This window comes from Abramis brama (assembly GCF_963993115.1).
Source record: "Abramis brama genome assembly, chromosome: 23".
In the NCBI taxonomy this organism is placed as follows: Eukaryota; Metazoa; Chordata; class Actinopteri; order Cypriniformes; family Leuciscidae; genus Abramis; species Abramis brama.
The window spans coordinates 8,946,549-8,966,251 of NC_139985.1; the positions used below are offsets into that span (position 1 = coordinate 8,946,549).

General features: G+C 36.9%; 3 protein-coding genes across 16 annotated transcripts in view; 2 read left to right on the top strand and 1 right to left on the bottom strand.

Moving 5' to 3' along the window:
• The window catches only part of slc8a1a (solute carrier family 8 member 1a), a 47,587-nt gene extending 44,699 nt beyond the window's left edge, over window positions 1–2,888 (top strand). For all 10 annotated transcript variants that reach the window (XM_084101810.1, XM_084101808.1, XM_084101817.1 and 7 more), the window contains one exon: window positions 71–2,888. In XM_084101810.1, the coding sequence (XP_083957936.1) occupies window positions 71–447 (377 nt within the window). In that variant the 3' untranslated portion in view covers window positions 448–2,888. The remainder of the gene's footprint in view (window positions 1–70) is intronic.
• Window positions 2,889–4,409: 1,521 nt separating this feature from the next.
• On the bottom strand, window positions 4,410–13,346 carry tmem178a (transmembrane protein 178a). Its single transcript, XM_084101077.1, has 4 exons — window positions 12,312–13,346; window positions 9,500–9,613; window positions 7,626–7,763; window positions 4,410–5,705 (listed from the first exon to the last, which is right to left on the bottom strand). The coding sequence occupies exons 1-4, from the start codon at window positions 12,721–12,723 to the stop codon at window positions 5,464–5,466; spliced, it is 906 nt and encodes a 301-aa protein (XP_083957203.1). The 5' UTR covers window positions 12,724–13,346; the 3' UTR covers window positions 4,410–5,463.
• Window positions 13,347–16,644: 3,298 nt separating this feature from the next.
• The window catches only part of map4k3a (mitogen-activated protein kinase kinase kinase kinase 3a), a 57,580-nt gene continuing 54,521 nt past the window's right edge, over window positions 16,645–19,703 (top strand). For 4 of the 5 annotated variants that reach the window (XM_084100235.1, XM_084100236.1, XM_084100238.1 and 1 more), the window contains exon 1: window positions 16,650–16,923. In XM_084100235.1, coding sequence (XP_083956361.1) covers window positions 16,825–16,923 — 99 coding nt within the window. In that variant the 5' untranslated portion in view covers window positions 16,650–16,824. Of the gene's footprint in view, window positions 16,924–19,703 lie in introns of all 5 variants that reach the window. The other variant, XM_084100237.1, reaches the window with a different exon arrangement.

Here is a 19,703-nt window from a genome sequence, read left to right on the forward strand (position 1 = left end):
CGGAGCTGTTTTTGCAGCTTGACAATATTTATTCCTTTCTGTCTTTCTCTCACCACCTCTTCAAAATCAGACACATTCGCTAGTAAAGTGGCAGCCACCCAGGATCAGTACGCGGACGCCTCCATCGGCAATGTGACGGGCAGCAATGCTGTGAACGTCTTTCTGGGCATCGGAGTGGCCTGGTCCATCGCTGCCGTATACCACCAGGCAAAGGGCGAGTCCTTCCGCGTGGAGCCCGGCACGCTGGCGTTCTCCGTTACCCTTTTCACCATCTTTGCCTTCATCTGTGTCGCCGTCCTCATGTACCGCCGCAGGCCCGAGATCGGGGGGGAACTTGGTGGCCCGCGGACTCCCAAAATCCTGACCACAACGTTGTTTTTCAGTCTCTGGCTGATGTACATCATCTTCTCCTCCTTGGAGGCCTATTGCATCATCAAGGGTTTCTAAATCAGGCACGAGATTTAGTCAGTTTTCGTCGTTAAAATCCTTGTAAACAGGAGGAAAGGGTTCAAAAGAAGAGTTCAAAGCAGCCGCGGAGGACTGCAGGTGTTTTATTGTGTTATCCACTGTATGTTTTGTATGTGTTTGAATACACGTGTGTTTCTGCTGTCGAGATTATTCTAGTCTTCAAAGAAGAAAGGACGGACTAAAGGGGCTTTCTAAAGCTTTTTAAAAATTGACATTGTTTTAAAGTAAAGATAAAGATTTTAGGAAAAACGTAGTATGGAAATGTTATTGATTTGGTTGACTGATTAAGCTTTAAGGCCCTTTCACACCAATAAAGATAATTATTACATGGCTTGGTTGCATTCTAATGTAGAATGCGGTCTGTTATTTCTTGATAACAGACCGCTGCGAAGTATAACACACCGTTGTCATGAAAAACAGAGCGTTGCTATGGACACAGGATTCTATCTATAGAGACGGAACGGACTATTTTCTTTAGCGGAAGCAATACAATCGTTTTTAAATCAATAAACTCCTTTTTGAATCAATATTTTGTGTCAAATTCTTGAAAATAATAAGCGGGATAATGTAGAGCGAGGCGGTTGTTATAGCGAATACAACCCCTTCAGGCCTATATTACCTATATTACCTATATTAGTGTCCACACCAGCGGACGATATCGTTCTGTTTATTATAAGCTTGTGCTGCGGTTTTGTCGTCTGCCGCTTTAAATCGAGCTCTTAGGAGCAGGAAGGATTCTGATTGGCTGTCAGTGTTTTTATCGTTCATCAGCTGCACTGTAAAAAGTTGTTTTCTTGATTTGTTATCACAACTTTTTATCTTTTGTCAAATCAACTTAGACAATTAATGTGGTTCAGATAACATAATATTTTTAGTTTCTATTTATTAAACCAATCTTCATTGTATTAACTAAAAATAATTATTTCAATGAACTCAAATTTTTTAGGTAACCTGGTAACTTACTTTTTTTAAGTTAAACCAACAATAATTTTTACAGTGTGGGAAACAATTGTTGTGAAAGTGATTCCAACCATATTGTTTCTCTGTGCCGTTATCGTTATAGTTGTGGTGTGGGCTCTGCTATTCATTTACATTTATAATTATAAATATATTTTTATCGTTATTGTTACAGTTATCGTCCTTGGTGTGAATAGGCCTTTAGACTGAAATCTGTATATGATTCAATTTGATTCAATTGTCGTCTAAAATTCCAATGGCATCTAAGATGTCATTTGGCAAAATGGTACAAAAACGAATGACCTTTGAGTAGCAATTTGTTACTCTGGATCCAGTGGTCAGGCAATCACTGTCATTTTAAATCTCATTCATATACTTGAAACATTTTGCAGTTCAATAAGCAGAAATCATTGTGTACACGAACTCAATATCTGTGGTTAAAGATGAAAATAGTGCATATCTGCAATGAACACTTTTTGGACCTACAAACGGGTGTTTTAAACAACGAACGATGTCAAGAGACTTTTTTATCCCTTCAGATTTTAATGCATAAATGTGTGGATTTGTGAGTATTATAAGCCTTTGACTTGATTTTATTTGAGATTTACATAATTCAGTGTGTTCAATGTTTTCAAGTAACCTAAAATAGATTTAGAAAAAAACACTGTGCCACCTTCCAGCCTGGTTACATGGGACAGTGTCTCTCAGCTCAACTCCACAGACTTTCATAAAGGAGCCAGTTACTGAGGACAGTTGAAAATAATGTTAAATGTACTGCAATATTTTGTGTGTGTCCGAACTTGTATATTATGTTTTTTTCATGAACTCTGAGACGTTTCCATACATTTCTAGTGCAGGTATCAGTAGTTTTAGTACATACAATCAAATCAAATCTTATCTGTCGAAGTCAAAAAGATCTGTGAGAAAATACTTTGACTTTGTACAAAAGCAAGTTCAGAATCTGTTTTAATTCTTTTTAATACTACTATATGAGGAATGCATGTTATCTCTCCTGTTTTTTGTGACTTCTCCCTTTATGAAGGCTGTATTTTTTGTTGTTGTAAATCACAGTACAACACATGTATGATAGAAAGTCAACTGAGACACTGGGAATATGAACTTATTGTATATAGTGTTCAGTCGTCTAATAGAAATTTCAGAATTTATGACTATTTTTACCCATTTGAGGACACGAGTGCACTGGTAAAAGCTTATTTTTTTCCACGTTTTTTTTGGTCAGGCCATATCACTGCGCGCGCGCGCACACACACACACACACACACGGGTGATGGCACTATCTACTCCAGCACGATTCACTCGACCCCCCAGCCTAATTTACAGTACATTTCGCTGATATGTTGAAGTAGTTTTCCCTCGCTTGTGCGAGTGCTCGATACCTGTAAGTTTCATTTTGATTAATGTCATCTGTATGATAATACAATCTTTTTATTTGGAACATTGTTTATGGTTTCAACAATTTGAGTTTTGTCCTTTTTTGTTTTTATGGCATACTTGACAGAAGGGTAATGCACAATATGTTACCGCCATGATACCGCCCTTTTCCCTACCACAACAAAATTAAACTTAAATTTCAGAGTTTAGACAAAGGTTTATGTGTATATTGATGATAACATGGCGCCCTCTTGTGGCAGAATACTTGAAAGTCCTATTCTGCAAAAAAAACACAAATCTGTAAAAAAAAAAAAAGTACATTTTTAAGTACAATCAACTTGGATTTTAAAGTCTTAAATTACATTAAACGGACTTAAAAAAAAGAGTTAAAAATGCTTAACTTATTTTGATGAGTTAAAGCAATGTAAAAACATATTTTGTCATAACTAAATTTTTTACAGTGCATATCCATTTTTTTATAATGAAAATTATTCTTTACCAATGCTTCATTTTCATAAACAGGGCTGCCACACCTTTTGACCATTCAAGTTCCATTAATGGTGATACTGGGATTTTAAATAAATAGAGATGTTTTTACTCACAAAGAGCATTTAGTATACATTTTATACATTTAGCCCAATCATTTAGACCTGAGCATAACTAGAACAATTTGTATGCACTATAGAGCTTTGGTTTTAAGAATTTTTTTTCTTTTTTTTTTTTCAAATTACATGACTTTTCCAGGCCTGAAAATTACAATTTTACACTTCCCTGATATTTTTAGGTTGTTCATTAAAATAAAGCTGAAATAAATAAAATATAAATATTAGATGAAAGACTTAAAGGGATAGTTCACCCAAAAATGAAAATTCTGTCATCATTTACTTACCCTCAAGTTGTTCCAAACCTGTATGAGTTTCTTTGTTCTGCTGAACACAAAGGAAGATATTTGGAAGAATGTTTGTAACCAAACAGATCTCGGTCCCCATTGACTACCATAGTATATTTTTTTCCTACTATGGAAGTCAATGGGGACCGAGATCTGTTGATTACAAACATTCTTCCAAATATCTTCCTTTGTGTTCAGCAGAACAAAGAAACTCATACAGGTTTGGAACAACTTGAGGGTAAGTAAATGATGACAGAATTTTCATTTTTGGGTGAACTATCCCTTTAAAATGTTGACTTGAAATGAAGTACTAAATTGACTAAAGTTAAATAAAATATAATATATTAGAGAGAGAGAGAGTCCAGTATGGTCCATATATACAGCATGGCACTCAATATAAAAGATAATGGGAAAATTGTGTGTCAAAATTGACATCAACAAATTTGCTACACTAATCATTTAGCTTCAGTTTTGCTCATTATAAACTGCTTTTCTTGAATAATACATCATAGCCAATAGCTACGTGAGGTGAAATTATGGCATTGTTTAATATTTCTGCAAAGGTGGCCTAGTGTTCTTCTTGAAAAAGAGAAAGCAGAAAACATGCTGGCACTGCTTAAAATGAGCCACCATATGTCTGACAAAAACAATAGCACATATAACAAGCCGAAATACCGCTGAAGCTCACACGAAACAGTTTGGTTTCTTCATAGACCTTTATTTCATCATTATAATATTTTATTTACAATACACTTTCAGAAACACAGTAGAAGTTTTGAGGCAAACAGTACAGTGTCAGGGATATGTTACTGTTTTTGGCTCAGTTTGGAAAACAACATCCTGCATTTAATATAATCCTCGTCGCTTCATATTAGTGTTGCTTCGTGGAACTGAAGGAATTGTATTTTCAGCAATGACGTGACGTCATGAGAGGCCTTTCATGAGCGAGGCTGGTATTCGAGAGCATCCACTTTAAGCATGCTGCCATATTACGATTGCGTTCAAGTTCGGAATCTTCAGAGACATTTCATCCAATCACGAAATTGCATATCCACATCTTAGATCTCAAGACTTCTCGAATCTCTTTGATTTTTCAATCTTTTTGAATATCGGCCACCAGCTGTTACCCAAAGGTGATATAGGCTATATGCAATCATGCCTTTATACATTTGTCTGATGTGGTGACAACGGTGACATGAAGCGTCCTGTTCATCCCTGATTGAATTCTTTAGCTGTTTTTTTATTCGAAACGTCAGCTTTAGTTTTTTTGAGCCAATGGTTAGTCGACTTGTATCCATTTGCACGTCGTTGGGAAACCGAAACATATGCTTTAATCACATGATAAAAAAATAATACTGACCATGATCAGAGCAATCATTTGAATTTCAGATGGTTTGCATAAAAAACTGTGGCTCAGATCCTAAGTGTCACCTGATCCAGAGAATGACTGCATCACAACAACCCAAAAACATACACATATCCATTCAATCAAAGGTTTTGTTCATTATATTCACACGTACTGTATATTTGTGTGTATTTTCTTTTTTTATGTGTGTGAGATCTGTTAGCAAATGTGTGTAGAAGACACACAGGAAATCCAACAGTCTTGATCAACACATCTCAACAGAGCAGGGATCAGAAATCTACAAGACATTCAAAACTGCACCATACAGCATGAAGTCCCACTTGAATCTGTTTTCCTAAAGCGCCAAGTGCTGATTAATGTTTTGCCGAGTCCTCCAGGCCACAGGGGGCGCTCATACAGATGACTCCCTTGCCGTTTTGGAGCGGAGAGCCTTTGTGCGGCTCAAGAAGGGATAAGTTGTGCAGATGCAACCTGACGCCACTGTTAGGCCCAGACTGACCCATGCACAGAAGATGGACCATCCGTACCCGTGGTCTACATCACCGGGCAGGCCGTAGATGAAAGGAGGGTTCCTGGATAGGTCGTATGAGACACTGGCTGCGTAGGTGCACAGTGAGATTGTGCAAAAGATTCCTGTGGGAAAGAAGAACCTTTGAGGTTACTGATCCAACACATGAGAAGAAGAAAAAAAACATCTGAACTCTTCACCTCATGTGATATAAAAAGAGTGAGAGAGGAATTATAATTGGAGGAATTATTGTTTATTTATGTAATGCAGTGATAGCCCAGCGAGGGTTGTTTGTTTTAGTGAGTTTTCTAACCAATCAGTTAACAATTTCTTAATATTTATTAAGAATGATTGTTGGTTTTAGTTGATAGATAGATAGATAGATAGATAGATAGATAGATAGATAGATAGATAGATAGATAGATAGATAGATAGATAGATAGATAGACTGTTTTTTGAATACTATAAATTTGGACATACTATTTTGGTTTACTGATTTTTTGTATACTAGTATGGAAGTAGGCATACTGTATTTAGACACAGCGAATTTTGAATTTTAGACACGCTTTTTTGAGACTGCTTATCCAAAAAGTTATGTTTTTGGCCCCGTTTTTTGCCTTTGTTAGACAGAACAGTGTAGAGGAGACAGGAAGCAATGGGAGGAGAGAGGGGAACAGGATCAGGAAAGGACCTCGAGCTGGGACCACTGCACTGTCAGATGTCCACATGGCTATGGCCACATTTCTTAAGAAATCAGTTGAATGAATGATTAATTGACTTGGGTGTAAAGATAGGAACTGCATCCAAATATGCGTATTCCCTACTATATGGCAGGCGAAAAACAAGTGTGCATCTGATGAACACTATGAGGCCACAGAAGAGAAGTTGTGAATGGCAGTTAAACGAAGCAACTGACGTTATAGGTCACATGACAATGACAACATGACGAATGTATCATATCCAGATTTCATTCATACTTCACACATTCATACAATATATAGAATGTTGTGAATCTGAAATTGCATACTGTCTAGTATTATTAAAAAAGGATGTTCTATATATTACAAATATAGATAGAATAATGACGCTGCGTCCAAAACCGAATACTTCCCTACTGTGTAGTATGTATAAAACAGTACGCCAAAAGTGTAGTTTGTCCGAATACATAGTATTCGAAAAGTCCCTGAATAACCAACTACTTACGGCGAGATTCTGAAGTGCACATTCATGAACACTTTATCCTGTGAGGCTGCGGGAGGGGATTTATGAATGGAAGTGAAGCGACGTAACTGACGCTGGTTGTTCACGAGACGGATGTAGAAATGGCGGATGTAGTACGTCCAAATTTCATCAATATTACCCATATTCATACTACATATTATAGAGCATACTTTTTAACGGTCGCAAAGTAAATTCAAATGTAGTACCTACAAAGACAGTACGCAATTTCGGACGCAGCGCACTATATCCGCCATGTTGTTACTGTCACGTGACCAGCGTCAGTTGCGACGCTTCACCGCCATTCATCCTCATCCTGCCAAATCATCTCCTGTGGCGTCATGGGATAGTAAAGTGTTCATTGAATGTGTCACAAAGTAATTACTTCTTCAACAAAGTATGCCTGTTTTGGATGCAGCCAGACACTTCCTGAATTCCTGAAAAGGTTTTGAACGAATCAGTTGAAATTCACTTACAAAAACATTAATTTACCGCCATCTACTGGTGTAATGATGTGACCTGCGAAAAGAGTCACTGAAAAATCCCCACTACTAATATACATATAAAATGTACATATATACATAATATATATATTTCTCATCTTGCTCACACACGCATATATATATATATATATATATATATAGCAACAAGACAAGGGAAATAAGACAGAAGGAGAGACGTGGGAGAATGAACAAGGTAGACAACAACTTGGAAAGGAAAGAGAACCACCTACGAGAAAGCGTGCGACTTGGCAAAGCGAGTAACAAGTAGCCAAGGAAAAAGATGAGAAAGTTAGATAATAAGTCAGAATAAGCAGAATTGTTTACCTGCCATGAGGAACAGGAGTCCAGACACATGCTGGGTGAGGCTTTCCTCCCAGAAAAATCCCACGGCGGCCACAATGCTTCCACACAGCATTACGGCAGCAGCCATGCCCAAGAACCCTGCCGTGATGCGCCGCAGATCTGAACACCACAGAAAAACACACTGTTTCCATAACTACCACCCACTTAGCCAACAACTCACACTTTATAGCTATGGGTAACACCTTATTATTAGGAACTTTCACTGAGCTGTGTGGGCTCAGTCGCTTCTGGTTCCATGCAAAGTTTTGGAGTTGCTGATCAATGCAGATATTGATTCAGTAAGTTTAATTTGGAGGTATATCACATTGAATCACATTATAGAATCTGATTGGGACTCATGCATGGAGGAAGAAAAGCTTAATTAGGAGGCATTTTAACGAGGGCTGTAATTAAGGCTTGCAAGCTCCCTTGAGACTTGCCATGTTACAACATCACAAGAGCTAATAACATTCCTTCCAACAGAAAATGACATTTGACCAAGTTTGTGTACACAAAACAGTACCGCGGGGCACATAATCTTATCATGGAGATGCAAGAAAAGGTTACGATTGCATATTAATGACAGGAAATGCAATAACCGCATTAGCACAAAACACATGAGCTGTATTCTTATTGTGGAAAGGAACAATAGCACCCAATGGCATGTCTATCTTATAATTTAAAGGCTCAACCCTTTTTTTACAATAGCCAGTATACCTTTAGTTAAAGTCACAGTTGTGAACCCCTATTTGCTATTGCTAACTGATGGCATTCTAGAGAGCATTTGATTGGTTGAGAGCATTTAATTGGTTTTTGGGCAGTTTTTCCAGAAGAGAAAAACTTGTACATTTAAAAAAATACACCAAAGTGTTATGTTTTATGGGTAAAAACTTAATCACTTTTAGAAGAAAAGGTTCTATATTCTGTCAGGCGTTTCATAATCATTTCCATCATGGGATCATTTTATGCGGATTTAGTTTTAATGAATTAATTTTTGATTCAATTTTATGAATTAAAAAATACTTTATCACTAGAAAAATAAATAAATAACCCGTTAAACATGAAAGTATAATGTAATAATTTAAGACATTTTTCCTTAGGCTAACCTTTTTGGCATAAATGTTGATGTAAAAAAAAGAAAAGAATTGAGTTAAGAACCTTTTTTCTAAGAGTGTAGGAAGCACATATTTTAGATAATGTTAACATAAGTATTTATAAAAGGCCTGTTTTTATTTTCCACTCCATAAATATCAATCAATGAAAATTAAATGCATTGATTATACTGAGTTTAATAATCTGTTATATTTTTTAAAAAGTGATTAGTTGACTTAACTTAAAAAAGGGATGAAACCCGTTGCCTTAAGTAAACAAACTTAATGTGTAATTGAAAAAAATAAGTTATGTGGAATTGTCAAGTTCACATAACTTAATTTTTTCAATTTCGCATGAAGTTTATTACCGAATAATTTTAAGGCAACGGGTTTCCTCACTTTTTTAAGTGTGCTAATACCAAATAACATGTTAATTTCCTGTCAAATACAATTTTTGATCTATTTTTTCTTGTTAAAATCCAGATCCTCAGTATGGTCCTTCAGTTCAGTACAGCTTCAAATATACAATGTGCATTGACAATAAGCACATTATAAATAAATTGAACTGAAATAGTAAAGAATCCTAATCAAATCATTGTCAGAGCAAATACGTCCTTCCCATCATCCTTCTGTATTTTTACATAGTATTGCACTGCACAGTTTTCACTATGCAATGCACACTTAACTTCAGCTTGCATGCACTGCTTAACATTCAACGCATATCAAGAGCTACACAAGGCAGTGAGGAAGCTTTGGGAGACTTACGTAAGAGGTGCCACTCGTCCTGCTGTATGGTCCTTGTCAGGTTGAGAGGGATGTTCCTGAGTCTAATGGGTTGGGAGAAATGGTACTTGACAGATGTGCATCGTTCTGCAATACCTGCAAAGGGATCACACACTCATTTAGGACAAATTCTGCCCTTCAGATACAGCTTTGTAAAGGTCTTACCAATGAAATCCCTCCCAAATCTTCTGGCATGTGATACTAGTTGTTCATAAGAAACACCGTATTGCTTCACCTTAAAATCCTTGAAGTGCACTAATCTCTGCTACTTTACTGGTTTTGTTTGTTTTTTCCTGGACGTTCCTGCACTGGGCCAAGAACAAGTATAGAGCCAAGCACTGCTGAAACACCGCCTCCCCGACAGAGTGACCTTCTGTCATTATTTCTGCCTGGGTTCACACCAAACCCCACAGATTTGGCAGGCGTTGTGAGCTGAGTAAAGACTGCAGCAATCATGCAGCGAGCCTGAGATGCATAGTAAAGTAAAAAGACACTGTCTGGGTTACGGTCAGCTACATGACACAATGAATTCAGTCTGGCTAGTTCCGATCAGTTTTTAAAAAACGTGTGGGTGAAATTGAAATGAGCCTTCTCTGAACTGACTACATTTAATTCAGAGCCAAGCCAGTGAGAAACCTTGAAAAAAGGCTAGATGTGCACTTCTGTATTCACTAATGAATTCAACTCTGTAGGTTTTCTCACAGAGAAATTAAGTTGCAGCCATGTACTTATATGAATACTAAAACTAATATTCCCAACCTGTTGACCAGTTTCCCATGACTTTGCCTATCGTGATTACTGCCTAAGGTTTTTTTAAATGTCAGAGATTTTATTTAGAGATTGCTCTCACAAACAGCACTTTCTAGCTAATAAAACATTTTGATATATATATTTTTAAAACACACACACACACACACACACACACACACACACATAGTATATATACATACGATATATTTTTATAGAATAAATATTTAATTACAATTTTTATAAATTTAAATGTATGTATACATATTATTAGAACAATATGTTAGAACCATGTAAAATACATTTGCATCGCTTTGTTCTAGCATATATTAAACACGCCATCTTATAATATATATATATATACAGTATATATATATATATATATTTATATATATTTTTTACATATAGGCCTATATATATATGCAGTACAATACAATACAGTATTTAAAAAATGCTAATCTGTGGGTTGTAATCATAGTTCTAATATTGTCATGAAATGGAATAATTATTATTTTATAATAAATTGTACTCCTACTGGTACATATAAATATCACTAACATCAAACATCAAGTCACAAATGAGGAGCAGAAATAAAGGGAATTTTGATCTTCCGGTTGGCATTGTGATTAGATGAGAAGCTCTTTAGAGTGCCTTTCTTCTTTGATGGGCTGATTCGGGGACTCACAGTAATAGACTGTGGCACAAATCAAAGCCTGGGTGCTGAAGGTCAAGTGATCTGTGGCTTTGGGCTTGATTTGAATGCAAGGTGGCACACAGCTTCTGCTTTTAATCTTGACATGATCAGATCTCTGTAATCTGTATTGACTATGAATCATCATCACTCATTTCCTGTGCTTTTTTTTTCACCTTGAGACTCTTTCAAATGAAACTTTAGCGAACCAGCTGGCTTGGTTGGCAATTTAATAAAGTTTTGTTCTGTTGAGATCTATCATGCATGAAATTGATTTGCAGAAAGTGCCTTTGCAGTAAAATAAACAGGTCAAGAGAGAGACAAAAATGTCAGGCGCTAGTGTCAGCAAAAAGTCCATTAAGCTTAAGTTTGGATAAGTGTCAGAACAAAAAGGATTAAATCGATATTTCTTCCAGGAAACGATTATGCATAAGCGGCTATATTCATCCACACTCACCTATGTTTTTGACGCAACACACCATGCAGACCACCATCATCACCACCACCATCATCATCATCATTCACAAATACAAAGCCTGCACACTCAGAAGCGTCTATCACACAATTCTATCACTTAATATTAACCATTTTCCCCCCAGAAAGAAATAGGCTAATTTGGAATGATGAGATAATTTCGTCTGTTTACCAAACACTTTTTTCCTATTCACTGTGTTTTTCTCTTTATAGAGTCGGCATAATTAGGCAATGCAATCCAAACATTTTATAAAAAAATAAAAATAAAAAAAAACATTAATTTTTTAATGCACTACTTGTCACATAGGATTTAGTGCATAGTGCATCTTTAAATGCATGTTATCAAATACGCTAAATAACCAGTCAGAAGCTGACTGCACTGATTTAAACGTGTCACGATTCTTGAGTAGCCTAACAATTTCGGATTAAAACTAATAGCGTGTTCTGATTCGCTGAAAAATCATTTTTTCGGTAATCTGACTTCTGTGGTCACGCTGTCCGTTTCATCCTCTGAAAGGAAACGGCTCATTAGAATCATTCGTTCAGGAATCGAACCACACTAGTGCCGCTGTATGTTTTGATTCAACTACAAGGAACCGATTCATAAGAGTCATGCGTTCGAGAATCGGATAACACTAGTCGCGCGTGTTTGTCCGCGATGTAGATTCAATGCAGAAAACACTGTCGGGTTATTGTATCTGTAGAAAGAATACAGGTTTGAGAACCCTAACAGAACTGAACTTCATCAATATTGTTCGTTTCTGGTAGGATAGCTATAAAAAAAAATCAGAACCGGTTCTCAGCTAGCCAGAAGCAAACATTTTGTGCTCAGTGGATTTTTTTTTCTTTTGCGTTTAAATGAACTTTCCACCCAGGTCTTACCCTTAAAAATGAGTTTGTCAATATCCCCGTCCATTCCCTGGAAGTAGCATTTCCTCCAAAGTCCAAAGTAGGTGGAGAAGAGCGGGCGCCCGCACTCCGTCTCCAAAATGCCCATGCCCAAAATCGCCCTCCAGTTCTCCAACAGTTCCTCCTCTCGACTCCCTACATGGATGGGCTTCATGGGAGCCAGGTTGCGCTTCGCATTCCCACTGTCCACCAAAGGCAGGTGATAGATGGGCATCTCCCTGTTCTTCTGGTCGTTGGACTCCGAGCCGTACTGGTCGCAGTTCTCCTTGTGTCTCCTGGTATCGGTTTCGTACCAGTGGTCGGTAAAGATCGCCGTGACCAGAAGCATGAGCGCGAGCAGGCTCATGGACAAGCTGATCGCCGTTACAAGAGCCCGTTTCTCCATGTCTCCAACATCCGCGCAACTCACTCAGTCATCTCTCACATGAAGCGTACTTTCCTCGCCTTATTCCGGGACAATGCGCCGCTTTGAGCAGCGATCTGTCATTACAGGTGAATGAGCGGAGTGTGTCTGCGCGTGCGGTACTGTGGGCATCTGTATGGGATGCGCGATGGCCGTGCGTGTTTGTTTAACTGCACTCCGTTCGGCGTTTGTCCATCTTCCTTTATCCGCAGTAGCCGCTTGTCTTACTTTCCCTTTTCCTGAAAAGGATGATGCATCCACGTAGACCAAGATTTCATCGTGCAACTGAACGCGCGTGTGGGAATGTCAAGGTTGTCGCGCGCCTACTGTGCCAACAATAGCTATGGGTGTGTCAAGGATACAGGCGAGGCGGTTTCCTGCAAGCGCGCGACTGAACTGTTATGATGATGATGATGATGGTGATGATGATGATGGTGACTACAGTTTGATCAGGCAAACATCAATGCAGCAGAAGACCATTATGCAAAGGGGAAAAACAAATTAAGAACTTGATTAGACTGCAACATATGTTATCCATTATGTTCTAGTAACAAACAAAGGTAGCTGTTTTAGGGTCAATGTCTGATAAAAATGATCAATCTTTTAATGCAATACCTGCATCCATGTTTAATAACATTATAGCCAAGTTAGCCAACCATATTTTACAAGTAGTTTGATTTATTTACTTTTTTTATCATTCAATGAAAATAAATACTTCCCTTGTCCCTTGAATACATGAGGTTACACAATATTTGGGAGTTTAGAGTTACTCCATTAGACCTGACCAAATCATGACTTTCATAACAAGGTCAAAATACTCTTAAAAATAAAGGTTAGAATGGGTGTTGGGAGTAGCGGAGGGGGGTAACAGTGATGTCATAGAAAGACCATTTTTGAGTTCCCCAAATAATCTTTCTGTGAACAGTTCTTAAATTTATTTATTTTTTTCTTAGTGCGAAGAACATTTTAATAATCTAAAGAACCTTGTTCCACATTCCTTTTTGTGGAATGGATGAATGTTAAAGGTTCTTCATCGAACCATTAATGACAGTTAAGAACCTTTATTTAAATTTTTTTATTAATATTTTTTCCATTGATATTGTCGTCAATCAAAAACAACCCGGGAGTTGCACACAAGGCATAAACAAAACAAAATCAAACCAAATGAAAATAATAATATTAATAATAATGATAATAATAAAAAAGGGATAAACATGCAGTATGTTCATTATAACACAATGGAGGAAAACAATAAGTAACAAACAAATATCCAGTATACATCCACAACCAAAGGGTAGCCTTTATAAACAATTGTCCCATTATGGATACATTCTGGAATCTTCACTAATCCCTAGAGACTTCAGTGATTCTTTCCAGATTTTATTAAATGACATGAGTTTGCTCATAATATTTTTTCTAAAGATATAAGATCCTTTATTATAGCTAGCCAATCCGTATAATGGAGGGCTATCTCCAACCCATTTGTTCATAATGGCCTTCTTGGCCAACATCAGCAAAGGATGGACAATGTCTTTGTGTTCCTCAAAGGGAGGAGGAAAAATGCCGAGTAAACACATGTCTGACACGGCTTGCAGACTGAAAGCCAAAAAGTTCTTATTACATTACCACAGACAATGGAAAAGGGTACCAAGGGAATATTTGCACTTCATACAATTAGCTGATACATGTTTGTTAAATTTGCTACATCTATGGTGACATATAAGCCTGAACTGTATTTCTCTGAATTTGTTGCAGACAGAAATAGTTTCATTTTCCCATGAGACAGTGTCAATATCAAACCCAATGTTTTTCCTCCAAGATTTTTGAAGATCAATAAGCTTATTCTGCCCATACAATTTTCACAATTTCTAGTGCTAACATAGTGTCTAACTAAAAAATGTATAGAAATCTTTTTGTGCAATATGGAAATGGAATGTGAGCTTATCAAAGGTTATGGGTTTACCTTTGTAGAAGAGATCATATAATTTATTCCGGCTTGTTGCCATGAGAAAAAATATGATCCCATTTTGGGACACAAACCATCTACCAACGAGGAGAAAATAAGGGTTGTTTATAATGAAATAATCTTTTAATAGTGGACCAAGCTTGCAAAGTTGAAAATATCAGAAAACAAATTCTTCAATTCAAAAGGAGTTGGGATCTTTTCATCTAAAATAATTAAGAGGTTCCGCATAAATCCATAAAACAAAGAACCTTTATTTTTAAGAGTGTATATGACATTGATATGCATATGTGCATTAAAATTAGTCAGATATATGAACCAGGCCAATATCTGGTCATTGACGGCTAAATAATATCTATCTCAAACCAATCATATTTTTATTAAATATTAAGAAATTGATAACCGATTGATTAGAAAAAATAATTAAATTAACCCTCACTATCACTGCATTACATAAACAGACACACAAAAGATAAAGAGGAATTGAAAATGAAACAATAAAAATCTGAACAATGGGTTGGAAAACATATCTAGAACAGCCAGGAAAGAATACCTCTCTAATACACGCCATTGTATGTGCGTTGGTTGTTTGATAACTGCCGTCATGCTGAGACCTTGATCTGTGCCAGTGCATGCTTTAATAATCAGTCAATAAATTGCATCCTGGATGTGTGCCTGGCATTTGAGAAATAAATTAGACTGAATAGTCCTGGCTCATAAAACCTTCATAACAACCACATGGTGTAAGTACAAATGTGTTCAGAAGCTCACTCTTGGCACACACTCCTCTGTGATTCGGAAATAAATAACGCTGAATCACAATCCTGTCTGAGCTGAAAGAGAAGAAGATGGAGGAAGAAGTATGAGACTGTTTTGTAAGTCAACCACATGGAGAATCCTGACAACTGTTAATCTGTCAACTGTCAGTGATTTGTCACATATTTGGAGAGCTATATGTGAGAAAACAGACCTCAAACTGCCTTGTTTAACTCTCGAAATGAAGAAAATCCATGTAGAAAACCACAACCCATCACTGTTATCATCACATACAGATCAGAAAGTAACACATTTCAAAATACTAAAATGTAAAACAACTACAACCAATGATCTGACAGTAAAGGGACATTTCTGTACAAAATTTCACTGGAAACAACTTTGCAAGGAAGGAAATTTTATAAAGTCATCAAAATCAGTTGCCCCCTGTTTTAATTTTTGTCACTAGTGCCCTGTTTACATAAACAAATTCTATTCTATTCTATTCTATTCTATTCTATTCTATTCTATTCTATTCTATTCTATTCTATTCTATTCTACATTGAATACTTGGTTTCTATTTTCGGTGTCCTAAGTAGACTTTTGTAGTAGAAGTTTTGACCTCTCTGCATGTGAATTTATCTGAACTTAGCAAAAAAGTCTGTGACAGTCATACTTCTGCTTTCTTATGAAATAATATGATACATGAAGTCATCACATCGTTAAGTTAAAGTATTGTTATAAATTATTATGAATATGTTATGTTATGTTTTATTGACATGTTTTATTTTATTAATGTAGCCTAGGCTATATATATAATAGGATAATTCAGGGTTTTTTTATTTCATAACTATTTCTTTACTTTTTACTGTATCAAAAGAGCACATCTTTTTAATTAAAAGTTATTTGTGTAGGCTACTGTAGACCTTATATTAAAGATAATAATAAATATCAAAACAAGACAAACTAATTATCAAACCAGTGTCACTCACCATATATAAACTTCAAAAGAAGAAAATGAAATAAATAAAACGCCATTCCAATAGAGTGTTTCTAGTTTCACAAGTTTCACGACTTTTGTAAAATATTCCTCAGAAGCAGGTTATCTGCTGGTGCCTATGCGCTTCTGGTCATCTGATCCAGCCCATCCTCCTCCTGTCTTCATCCTCCCATTCCAGACATTCTCCACTCTACGAGCGCAGCGCATGCGCAGTGGAGCTCACGGGAAGCCATGTTAAAGTTAGTGAAGTACTGCGACTGAGATTCCCTTCTGACGCCGTATGTTTATTTTTTGTCCGTTTTTCTCTTTTCGTCCGTGTCAGGGCTCCCAGCAAATCTAACATTGATATTCAGAGGCCGGAGTCCCCATGATGAACTCTAGTTTCGATCTGTCCAGGCGAAATCCGCAAGAGGATTTCGAGCTTATCCAGAGGATAGGCAGCGGGACCTACGGGGATGTTTACAAGGTAAAAATGTGTTTTCTACAAACAAGGCCCGTCTTTTGGACTGTACAGTCCACATTTAAAGGACCCTATCTTTAGAATAAAACCAATGTGAGGCATATGGTAGTTTAAATGTTGTATCTACAGTCATGAATATTGTACTTCTCTGAAGTGGACTGGGACACTGATCTTAAAGGTGCACTCCGTATTTTTCTTGAGAATGAAAAAAATTACATTCAATGAAATTAATAGCACTATGGTGAAATATATTTAAAATGATGTATACTAATATGATATGAAGACTACAGACCTATAATTTTGCTAGTAAAAGCTGTTTAATTTTACTTGGAGGGGGTCCCTCATGGGCACTGCCATGTTGACATCACATGACCAGACCTGTCATGCTGTTTTTGGACTACTACTACTAATACAAATTAAAAATAACAATAATGTATTTACTTTATAGTGCTTTAGCAATTGCTGAGTGGGAAATGGAATCTATAAACAAGCAGTACAAAGTACCAACGCAGCCTGGTAACGTTATACCAGTATGTGTTGAATCCAAGAATGCACTTTTTATGGATGTCTAGTATGAGACGGAGAGAAAAAAAACCTGCTATGAAGCGGCAGCAGTTAGTAAACAAACTTCATGCATCCAGACCGAAAGGTGTCAGAACAAAGTACTAAATCACTGGTTCTATTGAGACAAATAAGAGCCGAATAGAGTAAAAACTTGTGCTGTGTGTCCCATTTGACCTACTTATACTAAGCCCTAAAAATATGTACTCTTTTTGTGAAGGAAAAGTACATACTCCATATTTAATTTCCTACCAAATTGGAGAGAAAAGAAGTAGCATGTTGATCTGCCAGAGTGCCAGACAGTCGTGGGTCTTTCATGCAGAGAACTCTCCTTAGGCCTATATTTTTGCATAATGGCGCATTTAAAAGTTAATGGCCAAACGGATCTTTATGAAAGTTCTTTTTTATCAGGTTAAATGTTGATTATTAGTCACTCAAACCTCTTCATCTAAACCTCTCTACTCAACCGTCGGTCTCACACATCTGCCATGTTTGTAGTTATTTAACACTTTTTCTTCATCCTTATAATTCTGATCAAAGTCCTCCTCCAATGCACAGTGGGTTGTGGGCAATATTAGCCATTAGAGTGTGCACCAATCCACACTTCCAAAATTTACCTGAAATGGTAGACCATCTGAGGACTTTTGGCGTACTCTTTTCAGCATACTATCCTTTTGGGACACACTAATCTCACATACTATTTAGGATGGATAGTATGCACATTGGGACGCAGGTTTAGGCTGGATCGGAAATATGCATACTTCCCTACTATTTAGTAGAAAAGTACCTGGATGACCTACTCCTGTAATATGTAGTACATACTCAGACATGCAGTTTCGAAAACGGCTTTACTGAGTGCACCTTTTCCGAAACAACTTAACTTTTGCTCTACTTAAAGGGACAGTTCATTCAAAAATGGAGTTTTTGTCATAATTTGCTGACTGTTATTTTGTTCTAAAACTGTTTCTTTCTTCCTTAAAATAGAAAAGAAGATGTTTTGCAGTATGACAGTCTCATTCATTATTAATTTCCCTTAACAGTAGCATCAAAACACTGATCTGTGAAACTCTGTTAACATTGTGCAGATAAGCACACTCATTAACTGTTTGCAAATTTGACATAATTTCCTGTCAACTTGTTGGGTTTATTCCCAGTTTCTTGCACCTCAGTTTGAGTACGACTGGATAACATTATTGTGTGGTTTTGTTGCAGTGTCACTCCCATGAGTTGTTGCAAAATTGTGCAAGAGATGACAAATATTTGAGGAAGGCCTTGTAATATCACCGCTTATGTCTGTGGTTGTCAACTTGTCACTGAGTCTAACTCAAGCGCTATAGAAAGATCGGTTTGGTGACAGCTGGCCAGTTGATCACTGAGGCTGTTGTCTTGAGTGGTTAACTTGGAAGTTGTTTACAAGTAGTGTGAAATGTGCTGGATTATCCGAGGCTTTATCCGAGTGAGGCTTAAGCGCTAGGTCAGTGTCACCCTGCAAGACTTTCACCTGTCAGTCAACACTCTTAAAAATAAAGGTTCTTCATTAGCATTCCCTGAAGAACCTTTAACATCCATGGAACTTTCCACTGCACAACATGTTCTTTACAGTGGGAAAAAGTTCTTTAGATTTTTTAAATGTTCTGCACACTAACTTAACTTTTGACTGAAAGGTTCTTTGGGGACCTAAAAAGTTTTTTCCATGGCATCACTGTGAAAACCCCCTTTTGGAACCTTTATTTTTAATGAACGAAGGGTTGCACATGGTCAACTTTTTACATATTTACATAATTATTTCACATAGACATAATTAATTGTATTTAGTCTGCTTTCATCCTATCTTCAAGTCAAGAGAAGCATGTCAGTCTTTATTTCCCAGAAGAATATTTGTTTTATCTGACAGAGCGTGTTAGGATTATGTAAAAGATAGCCTAAGTAAAACTCTGTTTATGCTGATTAGAAGGATTTTAGATAACAGATGATAACAGATTATGTTGGCTACTGTCTGGTTTAACAGCATTGAGTGCAGTGCATCTACAGACATGCGGTTATTTACAGTCCTTGGGTGTTTTTCCTTGAGAATCAACTGTAATCAAGAAGGTAACCGAATATTCTAGATTGGAGGAGACGGTCATTTAGAAACCCATATTGATTGACATATTGATATTCTGAATATTGGTGGGGATGTGGCCTCTTCGGTGTATATGGTTGTTGACTGCAATTCATTTTTTATT

Bases quoted from the DNA above. Each gene is read 5' to 3' on its own strand.
- tmem178a (XM_084101077.1), bottom strand. From the start codon at position 12,723: ATGGAGAAACGGGCTCTTGTAACGGCGATCAGCTTGTCCATGAGCCTG. The intron at 7,764-9,499 runs GTAAGTCTCCCA...TGTGGTGTTCAG, and splicing joins GGACGAGTGGCACCTCTTAC to ATCTGCGGCGCATCACGGCA. The intron at 5,706-7,625 runs GTAAACAATTCT...TCTTTCCCACAG, and splicing joins ACTCCTGTTCCTCATGGCAG to GAATCTTTTGCACAATCTCA.